The 20,791-nt window shown below is 41.4% G+C and overlaps 1 protein-coding gene across 5 annotated transcripts in view; it reads left to right on the top strand.

Annotated features, from left to right (window-relative positions):
• The window catches only part of NETO1 (neuropilin and tolloid like 1), a 149,252-nt gene that overhangs the window by 79,134 nt on the left and 49,327 nt on the right, over positions 1 to 20,791 (top strand). For 4 of the 5 annotated variants that reach the window (XR_009555671.1, XM_060244069.1, XM_060244070.1 and 1 more), the window contains exons 5-6: positions 12,434 to 12,475; positions 12,619 to 12,746. Coding sequence is in view for 4 of the 5 variants with exons in the window: in XM_060244069.1 (XP_060100052.1) it covers positions 12,434 to 12,475; positions 12,619 to 12,746 (170 nt within the window). In the remaining variant the exon portion in view is untranslated. Of the gene's footprint in view, positions 1 to 12,433; positions 12,480 to 12,618; positions 12,747 to 20,791 lie in introns of those variants that run through there. The other variant, XM_060244073.1, reaches the window with a different exon arrangement.

The following is a 20,791-nucleotide window of genomic DNA, read 5'->3' as shown; positions in this document are numbered from 1 at the left end:
CAATTATTCTACCTGTTACAGCCCCTCTTCTACATTGCTGTTTGTCCATACAAGTCCTATGTTCCACAGCAGAGCTTTTTGGATAACCAGTGGAAAAGCTGGTTCAACCCTTTAGTCTTTGGGTGTTTTTTACACTGACAGTCTGTGACTCTCTACCACCGCATTGGAAACTCACCTTTTACATTACATTACTAATGTTCTCACAACTGTTTTGCATCATTGCTACCCGAAGCATCTACATTTGTTTCGGTGAGACGAGTTTGGAGCTGCTTCTGCAACGTTTTTCTCTGCACTAGTGTTGATCTGGTCTTTTCTCTACAGGAGTTTCAAACTTGTATTGTAGAAGTTTTCATGTGTTTTAAAAGACTCTTCCAAAAGCCACCACAAGGTGCAGTAATTTGCATGAGAACTAACAGCACTTGAAATTTTTACATATCATTGCTTGCCTCATCTAGTAATTTCAATTTGTATTGTTTTTGCAATGTTGACACGATTTCCAAGCAATCATATACATTTAACTAAGCACTGGTATTCCGGCTGACCTCTGATCAGAGACACCCCCTCACCCGCCAAAATGAAACGCTTAAATGTAAAAGGAAAATAATTAAAGCAGAACAGTGGCAGGCGATTTGAAGGTTCTAAAAACTCTGGATCAAACTGAATGTAAAAACACCCTTTGTCTGACTTCTGTTGGTCCCCCTGCTATTTTTCTATGGAAAGACTTCCATTTTCCCCATGAGAGTATTTTTAAAATAGCCCATCATATCTGATATCTGAATTTGAAGGGAAGAAAGAGTTCAGCTGTGAGCATAGGACTAATGTTCAGTGGCCAAGGTTCCTCTTCCTCATTTTTAAGAAGTAGAAGAGGAAGAAGGGTTGGTTTTTATACCCCACCTTAAGTAGTCTCAAAGCATCCTTCCCTTCTTCTCCTCACAACAGACACCTAGTGAGGTACCTGGGTCTGTAAGATTTCTGAGAACTGTGACTGGCCCAAGTTCACCCATCAGGTTTTGTGTGGAGAGGTGGGGAATCAAAACTGGTTCTCCAGATCAGAGTCTGCCACTCTTAACCACTACACTGCTCTTCACCACTTAACCACTAACATATTTCAGCTTCTGAAATTAGGCCTTGGATCAAACTCTTCAAAAACTAGAATAAGGTAAGATACTTTCAGTGAGAAGATCTTACTCCACTAAAACTATTTTAACATTTTGTTCTCAGTTTATCTCAACTCTGATCCTGTAAAATCTCAAATTAGCAAATGTAAATGCCTCCATCTCTTATATGGTTACCAAGTCCAATTCAAGAAATATCTGGGGACTTTGGGGGTGGAGCCAGGAGACATTGGGGTGGAGCCAGGAGCAAGGGTGTGACAAGCATAATTGAACTCCAAAGGGAGTTCTGGCCATCACATTTAAAGGGACCACACATGTTTTAAATGCCTTCCATAGGAAATAATGAAGGATAGGGGCACCTTCTTTTGGGGCTCACAGATTTGGACCCCATGGTCCAATATTTTTGAAAATTTGAGGGGTATTTTATGGAGAGGCACTGGATGCTATGCTGAAAATATGGTGCTTCTACCTCAAAAAACAGCCACCCCAGAGCTGCTAACTAGGAGTTTAAGGCCCATTACGCACTCATAGCTTACTGCAGTACTCAGATATTGTTCTAGGAGCTCTTGCGAGATAATATGCCTCCACAGGCTTTCTAAGCTTGAGAACTGAGAGGATCTGGATGGCTCAAAGGGATTTGTCACTGTATATGACTGAGTCTTTTAGGGACATCTTCAGGATCCAAAATCTAAAGTCACCAGCTTGGGTAGTTACTAACTGAGGGATCTTTCCTCTGTATGATTTAGGCTCATCCTGGCTGGATGCAATCTTCAGTTGTTATGTTGTTCAAGCTATTTATTTAGAACATTTTTATGCTGCCTCTCTCCTATGGTGGGTTACCAAAACAATAAAATGAAACCTATTTAAAGATATTAATTAAAATGCAGCATTAAAAAAAATCTTCAACCCAGCATAAGGCATAGATCATAAAAATCAGACCACAGGCAACTTAAAATAACAGTTTCCAGGTTAATATAGTGTTAAGAAATCATCACCTTAATTAAAAGCCTTGATGAACAGAAATGTTTTGGCCTGGCACCTAAAAGAAAGCAATGTAGGTTTTAGGTGAACCTCAAAGAGGAGGGCATTCCAAAGCCAAGATACAACTACAGACAATGCCCTGTCTCTAGTCACTACCTACTTTACCTCTGAAGGTGGGGGACATATAGATGACGGCATGTGAGGCAGAACTGGTGAACTAAACAATATTGAAGGAGGTGGTCCTTTAAGGATACCCTGGCTCCAAGCTGTTTGGGTAAGAGCCAGCACTTTGAATCGTACTGGAAACAAATAGGCAGAAAGTGTAGAACTTCCAGTACTGGAATGAAACAATCCCTATATCCTGCCCAACAATAGCCTGGCTGCTGTGTTCTGGAGAAGATGAAGTTTCTGAACTATTTCAAAGGTAGCCCCACATAATGTGGATAAGGCGCATCACAGTAATGTAACCAGAGCATGGGGTCATGACAAGTTCATCACAGTAATGTAATCAGAGCATGCGGTCATGACAAGGATTAAGCATTTAACCCTGTCCCAGCTACAACTTTTGCACTACAAGCGATTTCCTTTCTCTGCTTCTCCTTGGGGTAACTTGAACTTTCAAGCTGATCTACCTCCAAACATGTAGTTTATCTGTTCTGTCAGGCAACGTGCTCCCTTCCATATGTTAGACTGAAGAATATGTCAATATAAGAATATAGGCATAAGAATGTGTCAAAATCTTGGGATAAGTTTCTTGCTTTTCAATTGTGCACTAGGTCTTCGCTTTTCTTGGCAGACTGCCCAGCTAAGAAAGGGAAAAGCAGCAGAGAGGGGAGATTGATGTAGGATATAGCAGCCTCAAAGGGTACTCCTTGCTGAGTCACTACTCTTAAGGACTAGGTTAGGCTTTCAATGGAGTGTATTATCAAGTTTAGCTATAGAGCTTGGAAGTAAGGGGGCATCCATTATGCCCTGGATGGGACATGAAACACTCCTTTAAATTAAGGATCATCAGACATCCTTAACTGATACAAATGAGCATGTGGATACTCCATTTATCAAAATCAGCTACATCATTAACGGAGTCTTTTAAGATGGGAAGGAGGATGGCATACGTTGCTGGAAGGAAGAGCCGGGATTCAAATACCAAATAATTTCAAACAGCTCTGGGAATCCTGGGAATAGTGTACGTGCAAAACAACTGGTCATGTCAGTAGCTATATGGGTTGCTTTCTTTTGCCTTGAGCTACTGAGATCTTTGTTTTCAGCTCATTCTTTGACAGTATGCAGGCTAATGATCACTACATAAATGAGCTTAAGATGTAAGCTCTGATCCACTCAGATTTAACACAATTGTTCTTTATAGGGACATCTCATCCATTATGTTTTTAGGGCACCCCTGTTGGAAACATGATACAAATATAATCTTTACTTCTCTAAACTATTGGCTTTAAGCTACATGTTTGCCGTAAGGAGTGGGGCAAGAATGCTTTAGGCTGCTTCTACAATGATTTTCTGTGTATCTTTCATTGCCACGGTGAATGCAGAAGGGTTTGCAGTGATACTGGATCATCCATACAGTATTTCTTCCCACATTCTACTCCCAGGGCTGCCATTCCCCTCTACCACCAGAGGGCTTTGGGAGGCTTTTAGAAATCAACTTGAAATATTGCTATAGCATTATAACATTACAACAATCCATTTACTAGGTCCTCCGGATACTCAGCTTCCATAATTTTTTTTTAAAAAAATATTTCTAATCCTGTTTGTTGCAGAGATGAAGGCATATATCCACAATTTAAAAATATAAAGATCCAGAGGAATTATTAGAATACCCAGTGTGGTGTAGTGATTGAAGAAGAAGAAGATGATATTGGATTTATATCCCACCCTCCACTCCGAAGAGTCTCAGAGCGGCTCACAATCTCCTTTGTCTTCCTCCCCCACAACAGACACCCTGTGAGGTGGGTGGGACTGGAGAGGGCTCTCACAGCAGCTGCCCTTTCAAGGACAACCTCTGCCAGAGCTATGGCTGACCCAAGGCCATTCTAGCAGGTGCTAGTGGAGGAGTGGGGAATCAAACCCGGTTCTCCCAGATAAGAGTCCTCACACTTAACCACTACACCAAACTAGATCTCCAGTGGAGTGTTGAGCTAGGATCTGGAAGATCCAGTTTTGAATCTCTGCTCTGCCAGTCATTGGATGACTTTGTGCCAGTCATACACTCTTGGCCTAACCTGCCTCATAGGATTGTTGTGAGGATAAAATGGAGAAGAGAACAAATATAAATTACTTAGAGTCTTCATTGAGGAGAAAAGTTGGGTGCAGGGCCTTTTTTTGTAGAAAAAAACCTAGCAGGAACTCATTTGAATATTAGGCCACACTCCTTGATGGCACCATTTTTGACATAGGAAAAAGTCCAGCAGGGACTCATTTGCATATCAGGCCACACCCCTGATGTCAAGCCAGCCAGAACTGCGTTCCTGCTCAAAAAAAGCCCTGGTTGGGTGTAAAGTAAATAAATACATAGATAGATCATTATAATGTGGTAGCAATATGTAAATTGTTTGTGGGGGGAGTTAAATCTTGTAAAAGTCCTCCTGTGGAAAAAAGAACTGGATGGCAGAGCCTGAAGAAGAAATATGGTGTCATTGTAGGTGGGTCTACACTAACATGTACCTTCCCATCCATGTTGCATGCAAACCCACTTTGATTCATCTTTCCAAAAAGATTATACCTTGGAAAAGTTTGGGAAAAATTGCAATAAAGTGGGGAGAAACGTCCAAAGTGGATGATTATGTGGTGACAGAGGAGATGTCTTCTGGATGTTCTAACACACATACATATGCCAAATCAGACCAAAACCTCAGTACAAAAGCAGACTTACACTTAACATGAAAATGTTGTGAGTAACACCTCTGAAAATCAGGCCAAGCACTGTTCTCACTTGTAGATGAAAAATTTAATTAGGCCCTGCTGTGACAAATGAGGCTTTGCTCTGGCTTTGGTTAAGGTTGATGTAGAAGTTACTGGGTGAACTTCTCAAGCGTATATCATGAAGAAAGTCAGATAAAATAATCCTAATGGTCTGTCTTTGATCTTATAGAGGCATGAACCAGAAGATGTTGCATCGCATTAGGTCTCAGGTAGATAAAAGGGATGTGAATAGAAGAAGTTGTTTGTCAAGCATGGTGAAATTCCATTGATAATTGATTGTTATAGGGTTCCACCTAACCCTGGTCTGTGAAGTATCATGGAGGACCCAGTTTTGCTAGCCTTGTTATTCTTTCCCTCCCCCCTTCTTGCTTTATTGCCTAAAGAGTAGAAGTAGCGAGAAATGAAACTAACTTGAGAAGAAGTAATCAGCACCTTCCCATACATTCTTGGTAGGGAGTGTGAGACATCTGGGGAAAGCAAGGACAGAGTCTTGATAACACTGTGGGAATGTAGACATTTATGATAGTTTATGTGTGAGAGCTACCCTGCAACCCCATCCTTTGGAATCCTTTTGAAGTAAGCCTTAAAAGTATTGTATCAATGTATATGCAGCATTACTCTCAAGAATCTGTTACACAGAAAGTATCAGTCTATCAATAAATGTAGTCTTTGTATCAACTTCGACTCGTCATTGAACCCACATGCTTCACACTGTTAGCACATCTGAGTAGGAACTAAAAAGCCTGTGATCCTGTCTGCGGTGCATAGTCAGACCGGCAATTCTTCCTGACTGTCCTGTGCTGTAGCCTGCTCCCCATCTCATTAGAGGAGGCACCAAACCACATCTAGGCAGTGTGGGCCTGCATATATACAAGTAATGTGCTTTAGAGTGCCACAGCCTCATAGGGAAGTGCATTCTGATAATCCCAGTCCAAAAATATATCTGTAAAATACCTTATTGGTATTCTCTGAATATATTCAGGTCTCTCAAATATATTTAGAATTTTTAAGGGATCAAATAAATGTCATGAAAAATCATGGAAATATTTAAGATTAACCAAGAATATTAGGAGTCAAAGTCTGAAGGCTACCAGGACTCTCCCCCCACCCCTATTTCTGTGTCTCCCAGGGCTTGCCAGACTGATCTAAGTAAGATTCTGTCAGTTTCAAGTTGGTGTTTTTTTGTGTGTGTTTTTAAAAAGTTCATTCTTTGGTGGAGTTGCTTTGTATTGGGGTTCATGATTTTTTTGTGGACTTCTGCAGTTTACATGGAGATTGTGCTTTACATAGTTTGAGATTCTCACATTGTATATAGTTTCAGATTCTTGGATTTTACATTGTTTGAGTTTAGCAATAGCTTGCAATGGCATTTCTATGGGGCGAGATTCTAGGATTTACATTTATATATATATATTGCATTTTTTCCTCAATATATATATATATATTGCATTTTTTCCTCCATAGGAAAGCATGAAGGATGGCTGAGGGCACCTCCTTTAGGGGCCCATAGAACTGGATCCCTTGGTCCAATTGACTTGAAATTTGGAGTTATTTAAAGAACAGGTGTCAGCAGGTCCTTGGCAATTTTTGTGCTAGTAATTTTAAAAACAGCCCCCAGCCCTCCAGGAAAGATTCCCCATGAAGAATAATAGAGCTAAAAATATCAGAAACCTGGTGTGTGTGTGTCCAAATACTGGTATTTGGAGCCCCAGAAACTGGAAATACCAGGGTGTTGTGTCCCACCCCCCCTCTAATATATCTGGATCTGGAAAAAAAAATTTCTGCACACAATTACTGTCTCATATTGTGGATCTGACTTATAATATACCTACCACAATAGTCTAACATTGGAGCAGATGTCCATGTGATTTGGTAGGTGGCACATATTCTGGAAGCAGGATCCATGCTGCCATTCCAATTGACAGGTCAGAAGAGTTCCTTGGGCTACAATGTCTTTTTGCAGCCCTGTTGTTTCAATAGTGCTGTGAGGATAGCTGATATAAACACAGACACCTCTGTGCCTAACTAGAAATTATTTGTTTGCAAGAAATTATCTGGAAAACTCAGGGCAATCAAATAAGATATATTTTAAAATACATGCATATCTTCTTGTATCATGTATTTTAGGGCTACCTCCTGCCTGATTCCTGGAATTAACGACTGCAACAGTAACTGTCTGAAGAAAACTTATATATTGCTGCCACAAAGTTGATGTAAAAGCTAGTGAAAGTCCTGTTCCAAGTCCCATTTCATGGGACTTGTGACTATGCTTTCCAGTTTGCTGGTGCTCTAGATAAGTCTAAGGCCCAACATCACAACAGGGAGACTGCGTATCATTGGCTGGGGTCAAAGCCTGAGCCTCAGCTTCTATAACCTTCCTGACCCTGCCTGTCTTAACATCTGCACAACCCTATATAACAGAGTAGCTTGAGCAAACAGACCTCATAAAGAAAGTTCCACAGAGTTCCTGACTTTGTACAATGCTTTCTGTGTTATAGTTCATAGAATGGCTAATCTGGGTGATCTTGCTTTGCATGAACATGGGACAAGGGTTCTGATTGGATGAGGTCTCTATCAGGTGGGTATCTGATTCAGTCCCCTGCTCCTTGCCATTATTGGGGTGCAATCAGATGGACAGGTTGCCATGGCAGGATCTCAGCTTTTAAAAAGCCATGTGAGTTTGGGGCAGTTTATGTTAATCAGACAGTGCCCCCCAAGCTGGCATCATAGAGCAGTGGGCCCACTAATGTGCTGCAACCACAGACCCATGGATTGGGTGGGGTTTTTTATATAAGTCCTGCTGTGCAGTGCACAGAAGCAGACAAGCACACATGTGCTCCTGGCTGGTTCTATAGTACAAAACTGCTGTTCAGATATGAAATGTGATGGTCATGAGCAATGCAGTTACTAAATTACAGATATTTGTTATGCTGGAAGCCAAACTGCAGAGACAATTTGAAAACTGGACCTTTGACTACTTTATTTTTACACCAGGGTCAATACTGAAAATCCTGGCCTTTACTGTTGCGTAGAAGGGAAGAGTCATAGAATCACAGAGTTGGAAGGGGCCACACACACCATCTAGTCCAACCCCCTGTTTAGTGCAGGATTAGCCTAGAGCATCCCTGACCTGTGTTCGTCCAGTTGATGCTTCAAGGCTTCTGGTGAGAGGGATCTCACCACCTCCCAAGGTAGCTGATTCCACTTTTGAACAACTCTTACTGTAAAAAAGCTTTTCCTAATATCCATCTGGTAAACCCATTATTGCTGAACTTTGGCAAATGCTTATTTTATCACTGGAATAACCTCAGTTATCCTTTAATGGTCGGAGAAACTATGTGGATACCTAAAGATCTGTTAATGGTATGAAATCATCTTTGTGCTTGACCCAAAAACGGTTCTATGAATGGGCATTTGCAAGCTGTTGATGTCTTCAAAATATGCACACTTCACATGGAGCTGCCTCTCTTTCTCTCTCCTGGTTCACCTGGTTAACGTAAGGCTTGAGGAGAAGGGTGAAGGAATGGCTATTTAAACAGATTATAAACTCTGAACTTACTTTCCCTATAAATTATTCTTCCAAGTCTTCTACATCATGACAATGTGATGGAGGCGACAGGAATACTAGTTTTTGTGGCCTCCTGAATTGTACCAGACAGCTTACACATTCCCCAGAAAAGTAGAACGTTCTGAGCATGCACTGACAGTGGCTATTGTCCAACTGTCCACACAACAATAAATGCCATCAATTGCACAGATGCAAGCACACTCCAAGTGCTGCTCATTTTAGACTGTGAGCCATTATCCGTTTAAGCACAGAGGTACGCAGCTTAAAAGAGCAAGCAGAATAAGATTGATTTCAAACATGAGACATCACAGCATCATTAATTATAAGCAACTTAGAAAACATATGTTTCTAGAATTAAAAAAAAATTAAATTGCTAATCTTCTAAAATTTTTCATCATTGACAGGGGGCTTGTTTGCTACTGATAAATGGGACATGCTTTTATGAAGGAGTGAATGAGCAAAAATCCATTCTCAGGTTTATAGGAAATTGAACCAACTCTTGAGAATTATTGACATGGTAATGAAACACATTTGATGATACAAAATGGAAAAAGAAAAGAAGGAAAAGGCTTGATTTCCAGTTCTTAATTAGGAATTAGTACCAATGTCCCATTCTATCTCTCTGTTTTCCCCACCCCCACTCAGAATTTGTTTCTATACCAAGGGTAGTCAAATCTGCAAATAACCTTGGCATATACTCCAGACAGGGGTGGTGCTGGGGTTTTCGCTGCCTCAGGCCACTGCCCCACCCCATGGGGGGTCTTTAAATGGGGGGAGCTGGGGTTGCTTCTGCCACCTCCCTGCTAGGCTGAGAAGTGTCAGAAGCAGCTGATCTGCCTCTCCCTTCCCATTTAAGGACCCCTGTCAATCAACTGATCAGCTGCAGTGCCACCTCTTTCATCCACTGGATCCTGGACAGGCAAAAGAGGTGGTGTAGCACCTCTGCCTTGCTCTGAGGCTGCCTTTCCTTGCAGGGGAGGTAGTGTTGGAGAGAGGCTGTGCCACCTCTTTCATCTGCCCAGGTCCTGGGCAGGTGAAACAGGTGTAGTGTCTCTGCCTCACTCTGAAGCTGCCTTTCCTCACAGGGGAGGCAGTGTCGAAGTGAGGCCATGCTGCCTCTTTTATCCGCCCTGATCCCGGGTGGGTGAAAGAGGTGGCACAGTGCCTTTGCTCACTCTGAGGCTGCCTTTCCCCACAGAGGAGGCAGCTTTGGAGCAAGGCTGCATCACCTCTTTTGTCCACCTGGGTCGAGGCACCGGCCGGCATGTGGGGACGGGGCGCCTAGCAGTACCCCTTGGTCAAGCAGTGCCACAGGCAGCTGCCTACATGGCCTACTCCCATGTGCCAGCTGTGACTCCAGCAGGTTTTGATGTGATTAATACATGCTTAGAGTAACTGTTTCCACATGCAGACTATTTCATTTATTTTATTCCATTTCAAAACATTTCCCGGGTGGAGAGAAAGCATAAGCCAATCAGAAACAGGAGTGAGGATATAATGCTGCTGATCTCTTGTGGGGAATAGGGAATGGGCGATAAGTCTGTGTGCATGTCTGTCATGTGAATTACTTCTCCCTTTGCCTTGTCAATGTTATCTATGCTTTAGTCTGCTAACTAGGAGGAAGGCTAACTCTTCTGGCCTTGAAGGCAGAACTGGGCTTGCTGAACAGCAGTTTGGTTGAACAAATGGCAAATAACTTGTTTTTTTTTCTGTATCTGACATCCTCCTGAAATTAGAGCAACCTCCCTCTCTTACTTACCTGGTGGCTGGCCAGTGCTGGCCACTCCATATCTCTTAACCGCAACTAAGAGATCAAAAGCACATCACACTCTCACCAGAACAGTTTGCGGTGAGTTCAACACTATGTGATTAATGGATAATTATTTAATGGGAAGATAGTGTAGTGAATAGAAGATTGGACTGAGATTGGCAGGCCACTGTGCAACCATGAAAAACTCAGTGGTAGTCTTAATAAACTGCCTTTTTTTTTTTCTAACCTATCAGACATGTCATTATGAAGAAAAAATCATGGCTTGGCATATGCCATGCCAAACTCTATAATACAGTTAATATATTGTATATTCTGTCTCAGTGCATTTCAACACTTAATTTTTACTATGTGTGTGTTCATGCTACACCAAATAATGCATTTTGCAACTGGATTTTTACTGTGTAAGAATAGCAAAAATACAGTTGCAAAATGCATTATTTAGTGTAGTGTTAATGTAGCTTTTGTGTGTGCACATGTGTTCTGTTTATCTTGTTCTTGACTCAGAATGCATCTTCTAAAACATTTTTTTAAAATCCTTACACTGGGTTGTTGCAGTTTAATTCAGCTGTGTGAAAAACAATCTAAAGTGAATAAACTCATTGAACCAATTAACAAGTATTAATCATCAATTTTTGTAGGCTGAGTCCCAACAGATTCCTGCCAAGTTTTCTAGGCCAGCAATTTTTTTGTGCGTGATGGGGGAAGGGATGGCTGCTTGGGAAGGTGAATCTCAAATATGCATGCCGAATAAAATGATAGAGTAAACCATCCTTATCTTTGAAATATCTGACCTTATGCAGAGTTTGTAGCTGTTTCAAATATAAAAGCAGAAAAAGGAGCTCTGAGTGATAAAGCATCTGAGTCAATATTTCCAGGGCCCCCAAAGGTTAAAATTCCAGCTAGCTTCCTCTCTCTCTCTGCTATCTACTTTATTAATTGCCACCCAAAGTCATCTTAAAAGGAATGGATTATATGAGAGGATACTCAGGCTGTGGGGGAATTTCTGAGGAAGAAAGTATTCCATATCTCTGGATGCAGCCAGTCACTGATATTACCTCACTCCATGACTCAGAGTGCACGCTCTCATGAAGTAATGTGCTGCAGGATTCTCCATTTGGCACACGTACCTCTGAAGTCAATGCCGGTGCCAGGAAACCTCTGCACCAATGTCACATTATCCCTTGTAGTACCAGCAGTATCCTGGACATTCTAGGAAACCCAGTCCTATCAGAAGCTTTTCTCCTGAGGCAGGAGCTGCAATGTTCATAGAGTAAAACTTTTAAAACCCTATTCTCTTTAAATCTTATCCCTACAAGGAAGCAGATTTGCACTGCATAAATCACTCTGTAGACCCCAGTGACTTTTATGGACTTTTTACACCTAATAGCTTGTTCTGTTTTTCAAAAGACCACAACACTGGCTGTTGTACAAGTCCCTCTTCCCAGGAACCACAGTGCTAATAGATTGTGCACTTGTAATACTGTGGAGTAGTCTTTCTGCACTGACCTGGATAGACAAGGCTAGCCTGATCCCATCAGATCTCAGAAATTAAGCAAGGTTAGCCCTCGCTAGTATTTGGATGGGAGACCACCAAGGAAGTCCAGGGTCACAATGCAGAGGCAGGCTATGGCAATCACTACCTCTGAATGTCCTTTGTCTTTGGGGTCACCATAAGTTGCTGCAACTTGATGACCCTTTCCACTACTGCAGACTTTCTACCTGATGTATGTTTCATATTTCAATTGTTACCTGGAATTATTTCTTTACAGTCTTGTTTGTGATTAAAACAGCTTTTACGACTAAGTCCTTTTTTAGTGACTCATATTTTGATAAAAGGGGAAGGAAGCCTTTTCCATAAAGAAAAGAGAATCTAATGCCAGCTTGTTCAAATGGCGACATGCATTTCATTATCCTTCAGTGGGTGACTTCTGAGTCACATTTATTTAGTGCTCATTGAAAGTCCTTCTCTGCAGGCCTCCAGAATAAAAAAGTAATCCTGCTTTGTAACTGAATTTATGAAAAAACCACCCTAATCTTTCTCTTCCTTGATTTTATTTTAAGATCCTGACTTCAAGGACCTTGGTGTTTTGAAACCATTGCCAGGTCGGTATGTTCAATGTTTCATAACACTTGGAAGTTTCAAATTTTGCTTGCAATAATAATAATAATAAAATAATATTTGCTTGCTCCTTGACTTTTTCTGCTCCTTGAAATTTTTTTTTTTGGATTATATTTCATTTTTTCAGTTTGTGAGTTTGAGATGGGAGGATCTGAAGGAATTGTGGAATCTCTGCAGATTGGGAAGGAAGGGAAAGCTTCTGAAACAGAGGCGGTAGACTGTAAATGGTACATTCGAGCACCACCACGATCCAAGGTCAGTCCTGTTCCATTCTCTGATTTGGGACTTAATTTAAGAAAGTGACTTGAGTAATACAGCAACTTTGCACAGAAAGGCTTTACTTAATAAGGTTTGCAATGCTAAACCTGTAAACTATTATTTGCCTTTCAGGAGGGTGGAGGTAGAAGCAATTTGTCACTGCACAAAATAACCTTCACTTTGCTATAAATAATGATTTGTGCTGCAAAATAGGTAGGTCATTTTGTGCTATAGGAAGTTTCTAGGTTTGGGACTTTTCTAGTCATTAATTTATAGCCCAAAAGAACACAGTCCTTCTCATTATTTGCATGGTATTCAAATATCATTCATTTAGGTCTGTTCTGTGGGGAGGGAGGGGGTTGCATTCTGCTGGTACTCGAAGAACAATATTTTATTACAGGGGAAAGTTATTTACCATAAGCATTGATAAGGCATGCAAAACACTTGTGTACTTTATCTTATAGTCCTTACAACAACCTGATAATGGAGGTTAGTATGATTATCCTCTGTATGGAAAGATGGAAGGTGGTAATAGCTGAGGTAAACTGAGCTGAGAAAGTTGTCACAGCTGAGGTAAGACTCAAAGCAAGTTCATAGGTCAGTCAACTGCCAGTGTAAGGGCTATGTGCAATACAGATTAACAGGGAAGGGACGGTGGCTCAGTGGTAGAACATCTGCTTGGGAAGCAGAAGGTCCCAGGTTCAATCCCTGGCACCTCCAAAAAAGGGTCCAGGCAAATAGGTATGAAAAACCTCAGCTTGAGACCCTGGAGAGCCGCTGCCAGTCTGAGAAGACAATACTGACTTTGATGGACCAAGTGTCTGATTCAGTATAAGGTAGCTTCATATGTTCATGTTCAGTGTCCTCGCAGGGTTGTATTGAATAGTAATAAGTAAACCCTAGCCCTCTCCAATATCATTTAGTGAACTTTACATTTTATTTTATGTTGAATCATGTTGAATACCACTCAAATAAGGAAAATGTAAGGAAGGGAGGAGAAAATGTGAGGAACACAAGTACCGTCTTTTCTCACAGAAATGCTCTATGTCTTTGAGATCTTTGATAAAGTTATACATCTGTTCTCCAGCACTGAAGGACATATATCTATTATTTGTTGATATGCAACTATGGGGAGCCCAGAAGCAAGTCTAATGCTGCTCCCCCTAACCCCCATTCATTATGTGGACTTTAGTACCCCAAATAAAACTTTTTTTAAAAAAAATCACAATTTCCAAGTTTTATCAAATAAACATTGTTGGTTTGCTATATAGCTCTGGAATTTTTACTACTTATTTTGTATTTGGCAATGACAATTAGTTGGATCCAGCCCTTGAACATATGAACATATGAAGCTGCCTTATACTGAATCAGACCCTTGGTCCATCAAAGTCAGTATTGTCTACTCAGACTGGCAGCGGCTCTCCAGGGTCTCAAGTTGAGGTTTTTCTCACCTATTCGCCTGGACCCTTTTTAGTTGGAGATGCCGGGGATTGAACCTGGGACCTTCTGCTTACCAAGCAGATGCTCTACCACTGAGCCACTGTCCTTCCCCAAAGCCCTTGCTTTCTGACTGTCAGAGCACTTCTGCTGGCTATCAGTGGGTGGAAGGCAGTTAAGTTGCAGTGCTGCCTTGAAAATGGCCTTGGAATAGAACCAATCAAGACTGTCCTGATTATTCAGTCCAGTCTGCTCAAGAGAGGCACTGGTGAGAAAAGGAGGGACCAGCTGTTTGCAAACCTCATCCCTTCTCTATCTGAGGTTAGGTGGCAGCAACTCAAGGCAGATGAGGTTGGAAGGGTAGGGCTGAGAGTCCCTTCACACTGGCAAGGGAGGTCAATTAAAACCCTGATTAACCGTCACATTGAATATCTCTACATTGCACCCAGAACTGTTGTTGTTGTTTTTTTTTTTTGGGGGGGGGGTCATTAAATCTCAGGGAAATGCCTTTATAAGGTTCCATTAGCTGTAATCCTCCAGTTCAATGACTTTACACATAACTTCAGCAGGCCATATAGCAAAAGTTTAATCATTTCTTTAATCAGGCAAAGCTACAGGTGTTTTGAGATCATTCACCAGAAATATGAGCTAAACGTTGAGCTTTATCATGTCAGTTCTATTGTACAACAAAAGGAATTTTCAGTATGGTATTCAGTTTAATTTTCTTATTTCAGGCAGGTTAAACAGTAATATATTTGTACTATGGAGTAGGGTTGCCAGGTCTCCTCCTCTGTCCTGGGGGGTGGGATTGGGGGGGTGTTCCAGGGTGGGCCGGGATATTGCATGGGGACAGTCTGATGTTTGGGTGAAATTCTATAGTTTATTCATCCTCAAAACCATAGACTTTGCCCAAATACCACACCATCCCTGTGCAACAGCCCTGATGCAATGACATTACTTCCAGGTGATGTCATCACATTAGGAACATTACACAATGATGTCTATGTATAGGGGAGGGGTTTTTCACCACTGGCCAGCTGGTCCATGGTGAAGAGGAGCCCCCAAAACTGAGGGATCCCCTGCTGGGACCTGGGGCTGGCAGCCATACTATGGAGAAAGGTTGAAATGCAATACAATTAATATGTTAACTCTGTGGTGTGATTGCTGTGGTAGGCTGTTATAATACATGAGTAAGACATACATGTTCTATATTGAGTAGGATGCGGTTAGTATTTATATTTATGTTCCTACTATGTTGTAGTCACCATTGTTGCTATGGGAAGTACTCATGTGATCCTGTTTAATCACATGATATGGAATACTCATACAGTACCTATGTGACATAACATTCAGTCATGGGTAGTATTTTTGCTGCAGTAACTACATTGCAAAGATAACATATTAGTTAGGATACAAAACAACATCATATAGATATCTAAAATGATAGCCTAGTTTGTACTGTGTGTGTATAAAGTGCCATCAAGTCACAGCTGGTTTGTGGTGACCCCGAAGAGGGGCTTCCAAAGCAAGTGAGAAGTACAGGTGGTTTGTCATTGTCTTCCTCAGCTTCTGAGATCTGATAAAATTGGGCTGTGCAATGCCATCTTCACTCTTAAACTGTACTAGCATGATAAATACTGGCATCAGGGCACTTTTGTGTTACTTGTATTTTGTACAGTATCAAAACAGTATAGGATACAGAAAATGGGTATATAAATAGTCTGGTATTATGTTATATGGTAGGATTGTTTTTTTGTTCATTTTTTAGGCTTTTGATTGGAATGTCTCAGTTGTATAGACATTGTTTTAATTGTGCTGAAGATATTGATTTTTTAAGCACCTAAAAGTACATAATTAATTTAAAAAGGTGTTAAGGAAAGACATCTGACTTCCCACAGGCCTTCTTCATCTGGAAATGATAAAAATAAAGTCAAACCAAGATGAGTTCATTATCAAAACTCTGTCTTTGGAATTTAGTTGAAAAGAGTTCTGCATGTCTTGCACTTTCTCCTGATGTCCATGTAAAAGTGTATTTCTGCTTTTTTCATGTGTACTGTCCTAGAAAAACTGCAGCCTATCCAGACTAGTGTTTTCTTTCTGAGTGTCTGTGGGTGTGTTCACACACACTAAATAACATTCTTTGCAACTGGATTTTTTTCTCTGTAAGAATAGGAAAATCTACTTGCAAACAGTCACTATGGGCGTTTTCGCACTGACCTTAATCAGCAGCGAAGCCCCTCTTCACCGCGCAGGATCTGCGCGGATTTCGCACTAATTGCCGCGGAGCATCCAGAAGAGCCGAAAAGTCCCGCGGCTTTTGCGGTGCAAATGGAAACCGCCAAAAACCAGTTTCCATTTGCGCCACAAAAGCCCCGGGACTTTCCGGCTCTTCCGGGTGCTCCGCGGCAATTAGTGCAAAATCCGCGCAGATCCTGCGCGGTGAAGAGGGGCTTCGCTGCCGATTAAGGTCAGTGCGAAAACGCCCTGTGTGTCTGAAAGTTAGTTCTTTAGGCTGCAGTCCTAAGAACACTTTCCTGGAAGTAAGCCATGTTGAATAAAATGGGGCTTATCTCTGAGTACACCTTAGTTACTTATTTAGTCAATACTGTCTCTCCTGCAATGACCTTTTATGTTAGCATTGGGGAAAATATTTGACAGTATTCTTAATCCAGTCTTTTGCCCCTCCTACGCTTCATAATTACCATTCATTTCTTCTTTTTTAAAATTTGTATATCAGATAGCTTTGCTTATCCCACTAACCTTTCACTGATTCCTTCTACAGATTTCTTTTGCTAGGAAAGCCAGGAGGTATCTTTTCCTCCTAATTTCACCCAATTCTAATTACTTCACAGTACTTTTAAGATGTCTCATGCACGATGTGTTTTGGCTCTTCCATGTTTTTTGGAAGTCTGATTTTTGTCATCCAAGGGAGTCAGGAGGGTACAATTTGCAGTCCATAAACAGAAGACAGGAGGAGGTTAATTCCTTCCTTGACTGCTTCTGTTCACCTTCAGCTGTTGCCTTAATGAGATTCCCTCCTTGTAGATTTATCTTGTAGTCTGTGGGAAACCCACTGGTGTCTGGAAGAACTGGAAATGTAAGACAGAAGAACATTTAACCCTGTTACCATGTTTGGGAAAAACTTTTAGAAATCATATTTTGGTGCATATTCATATCTCAAATCAAATTTCAGTGTATTAAGGATAAGAAAATGTCTCACAACCCCCCTAAAACCCTCCCAAAAACCAGACAAACAAACAAAAATTCAGGTGGTAGTAGAATGCATTATTTCACAATACCCAGCACCAATACTCCCTGTAAGCGGTGGAGTCTTGTGAGCAAAAAAATATCCACTGTGATTTTATCATATGGTTTTACTTGTGAATGCCTCATGTTGGTCTGAAAAGAGGTGATGTCAATTTTCTAAGTGAACCATACATTTTCCCTTTCAATTTCCACATCTTACTTTGTGGAGTATTCCCCCTCAAGTCTGGAATAATAAAGTGCATTTTTTAAACGAAAGGTTTGGAAAGTTTGCTAGAAATGATGTTTACATAACCCATTATGCAAAGAATATGACAGGGACTGAAGATACACTTTGTAGTTGAAGCATGTAATTTGCTTTACAAACTCTGGCTGAATACAGACAGCCTATTTGGGCCAACACAGGAACGCCCCACAGCCGGATTTAAATTGCACATTCAACCCAGACATCTGGGTCCCACCTAACTCCCAGCCTTATGTTGTCCTCCAGTGCCTCTCTGCCGCTTTAAAAAGCTACCACTTACTAAGCAGTAGCAAATCTTTGAAGCACTTGCCTGTTGCTTTTTCCGGCTGTCTGAATGGCTGGGATGTGCCAGGGAAGTGCCTCCCATGCACTTGAGCGGACTGACTGCTCCCCCAGAGTGCATGCAGCCCATCCCTCTTTTGGCAGTGAGGTGCATGTTGTCTGACTGCCCCAAGCTGCCTGTCTGTACTCAATCATTATCATCCTCCCCCCTTTTTTCCTACTGTACATTGCAATAAAATAGTTTGGATTTTTTTTCTGTGGTTTTTAATTGTAAGCCACCTCAAGCAGGGGTCTGAAATGGTGGTATAGAAATTTTCTATATAAATAATATGTAGCTACATTTGTTCACAACCTTTTTTTCTAAAAAGACTGAAGTTCATTTTCTAAACTAAAGAACAAATGAGCAACAAAAACAAGAAGTGAAATGCAGGTATAGCATGGGGAAATTAAGGATAAATGTAATTTTTTAAAAAGGGAACAAAATGCACCTGAGGATTTCTTGTTTGAATATATTCTAAGAATTCATCAGAACATCTGATTTGATTATGGGTGAATATGTAATCTATTCACCCTATTCTGTCAACCCTCATTTTTCATTCTTCTCCACCAGATTGATTTTTCAGCTAATTGGGACCAGCCTTTGTTGGTTTTCATGGCCAGGGATTACTGCTAATCACAAACCATGATGGGTCATTTCTTGCAGCCATTTCCCCCATCACGAAGAGCATTTGTTTTCTGTTGCCTCACCACTGATATCTACATGCATCCTAGATTCATCTGTGGGGGTAAGGAGTGTATTAAACAATGTTTAGCAGGTTGGATCCAAAACAAGTTGCCATTTCCCACCAATTCCTCCTAACTGCTTCAGCCTCCCCTCCCCCCCCCACACAATCATCCTATCCCTGAAGAGCAGAATTTTGTGGAGATCAATGGGCTGCAGTGGTTAGGGGAAGGCAAGAAAGTTAATTCTGCTGGTGGAAAATTTATTCTAGGTTGGTCTGAGATCTCAACATGTATTGAACTTCTCACTGGAACTAAGCTAGTTTGGCCATCAAGTCTGAAGGAGTTATGACAAATTCAAAGAGCTTCCAGCTCAAAATAAGTTGCATGTTCCCCTCCCCCCCCCCCCGATTGTCAGCTGTCCCTTGTACAAGCAGCAGCAGGATTATCGGGACAGCAGGAACTTTTCTTCTGCTTATCTTCCATCTATTTCTCACTTTTGACCAACATTTGTTGGTCTTAAAAGTGCCACTGGACTACTGCTTCAGGATGGCTGCCCACCTGGATCTACTTCTCACCCTGTTCTTCATCTATGACCTTTTAGAAACCTACCTTGGCTCCAGGGAAAGAAACAGCAGGGATCAAAGTGTTTACACTTCTGTCTAATGGCTGAGCAAATGGACTGAATGCCAGCCCTGGAAACTTTGCTGAGAATAGTCAAAGAGCTCCCTGAATGAACCCTACAACTTGCTGAGTCCTGGGATAAAAACGTAGAATTCTCAAAGTGATCTTTCTTTAGCATAGCTATGAAATTACTAGAGATGTGAAGACTGACTGCCCTGAAAAAGACAAATCCCTAACATTCTGGAGAGCATTTGTGTTTGTGGTGCTATAATAGAATTCTGATATGCGGGTGTTTGGTTGGTGGGATGCCCCATATATATCATCCTAAGTAGCTGTTTACTGGCACTCCAAGTTCTAGAGGATAGTCTGTGAATCAGTTTGTAGCCTGCATCTTCAAGTAATACAATTCTTTATATCCATTTAATTTTGATTGTTAAATTTGTCAGGCATTCTGTATCTAAATGCTAGCTCTTAATTCTAAAGCCCCTTATGGTTAGGGCTGGGGTATCAGAAGAATCTCCTCCTCCCATATTATCTAGCTGGCTGATTTTCTTTAATGCCAGGATGTAATAGATAACTTCTAATGTTATGATTTATTATGTTATTTTAGATGGTTCCCCAGGAGAGGCAACATAACGATTCCCCAGATAAACAAACAACCTCATGAACCTGTTTTTTGCTTATGTTCACAGATCTCAGGACAAGCCCCAGGCAAATATCTATAAGATTTTAGAATGTAAATTAAATGCTATTGGTGCTAAAAGGATTTATTGAAAACTTGCAATGTCATCCTAAATAGGTGTGGACACCTCTAAATCAGTTGAAATCATTGGGCTCAGAACAAGGCCAGCCCTAGACTGTCTGGCACCCTAGGCAAGGCTAACTTCTGGTGCCCTCCCCCCCCCGCACTGATAACATTACTGAGTCACATGGGGCACCCAAATTCAGCACCCCCAGAAGGCCAGCACCCTAGACAATTACCTAGGTTGCCTAGTGGCAGGCCAGGCCCTGGCTCAGAAGAATGCAGTTCTCCAGATTCACTGCTCCCAGATTCCATCCTACCAACAGACACAATTGGGTTCATTCTGGAGAAGTTGTCTGCCAGTGCAATGGGATTTCCAGGTACAAGGCAAGAAAGCAATAGGGTAGGGAGATGAGACAATCCAACACCCTAGCAGAAAGTCTCTTCAGAAGCAGTGAGTCCCCTGTGTTCACCTGTCTTCATTCTTCTCTCTCTATTTGCCAAGCTGAGCAATATCCCTGCTTGGACTTGTTCCGTGAGAATTTTATAAAAGCTTATCTAAGCATAGCTGGCAAAGCAGAGGGTTGCTTTGTATAACTCCATGGCTGAGCTTTCTACCGAATAAGTGATGACCAAAGTGCATTTGACCATGTGCGAAGTGCATTTCCCTTTCCATGGAATTTTAATAGTTCCCACAAGTTTAGGAATATTAGAGAAAACTCCCTGGCC

Source organism: Heteronotia binoei, chromosome 7, assembly GCF_032191835.1.
Source record: "Heteronotia binoei isolate CCM8104 ecotype False Entrance Well chromosome 7, APGP_CSIRO_Hbin_v1, whole genome shotgun sequence".
Classification (NCBI taxonomy): domain Eukaryota; kingdom Metazoa; phylum Chordata; class Lepidosauria; order Squamata; family Gekkonidae; genus Heteronotia; species Heteronotia binoei.
The sequence above is the reverse complement of the archived record's forward strand: the minus strand, read 5'-3'. Positions and strand labels throughout refer to the sequence as shown.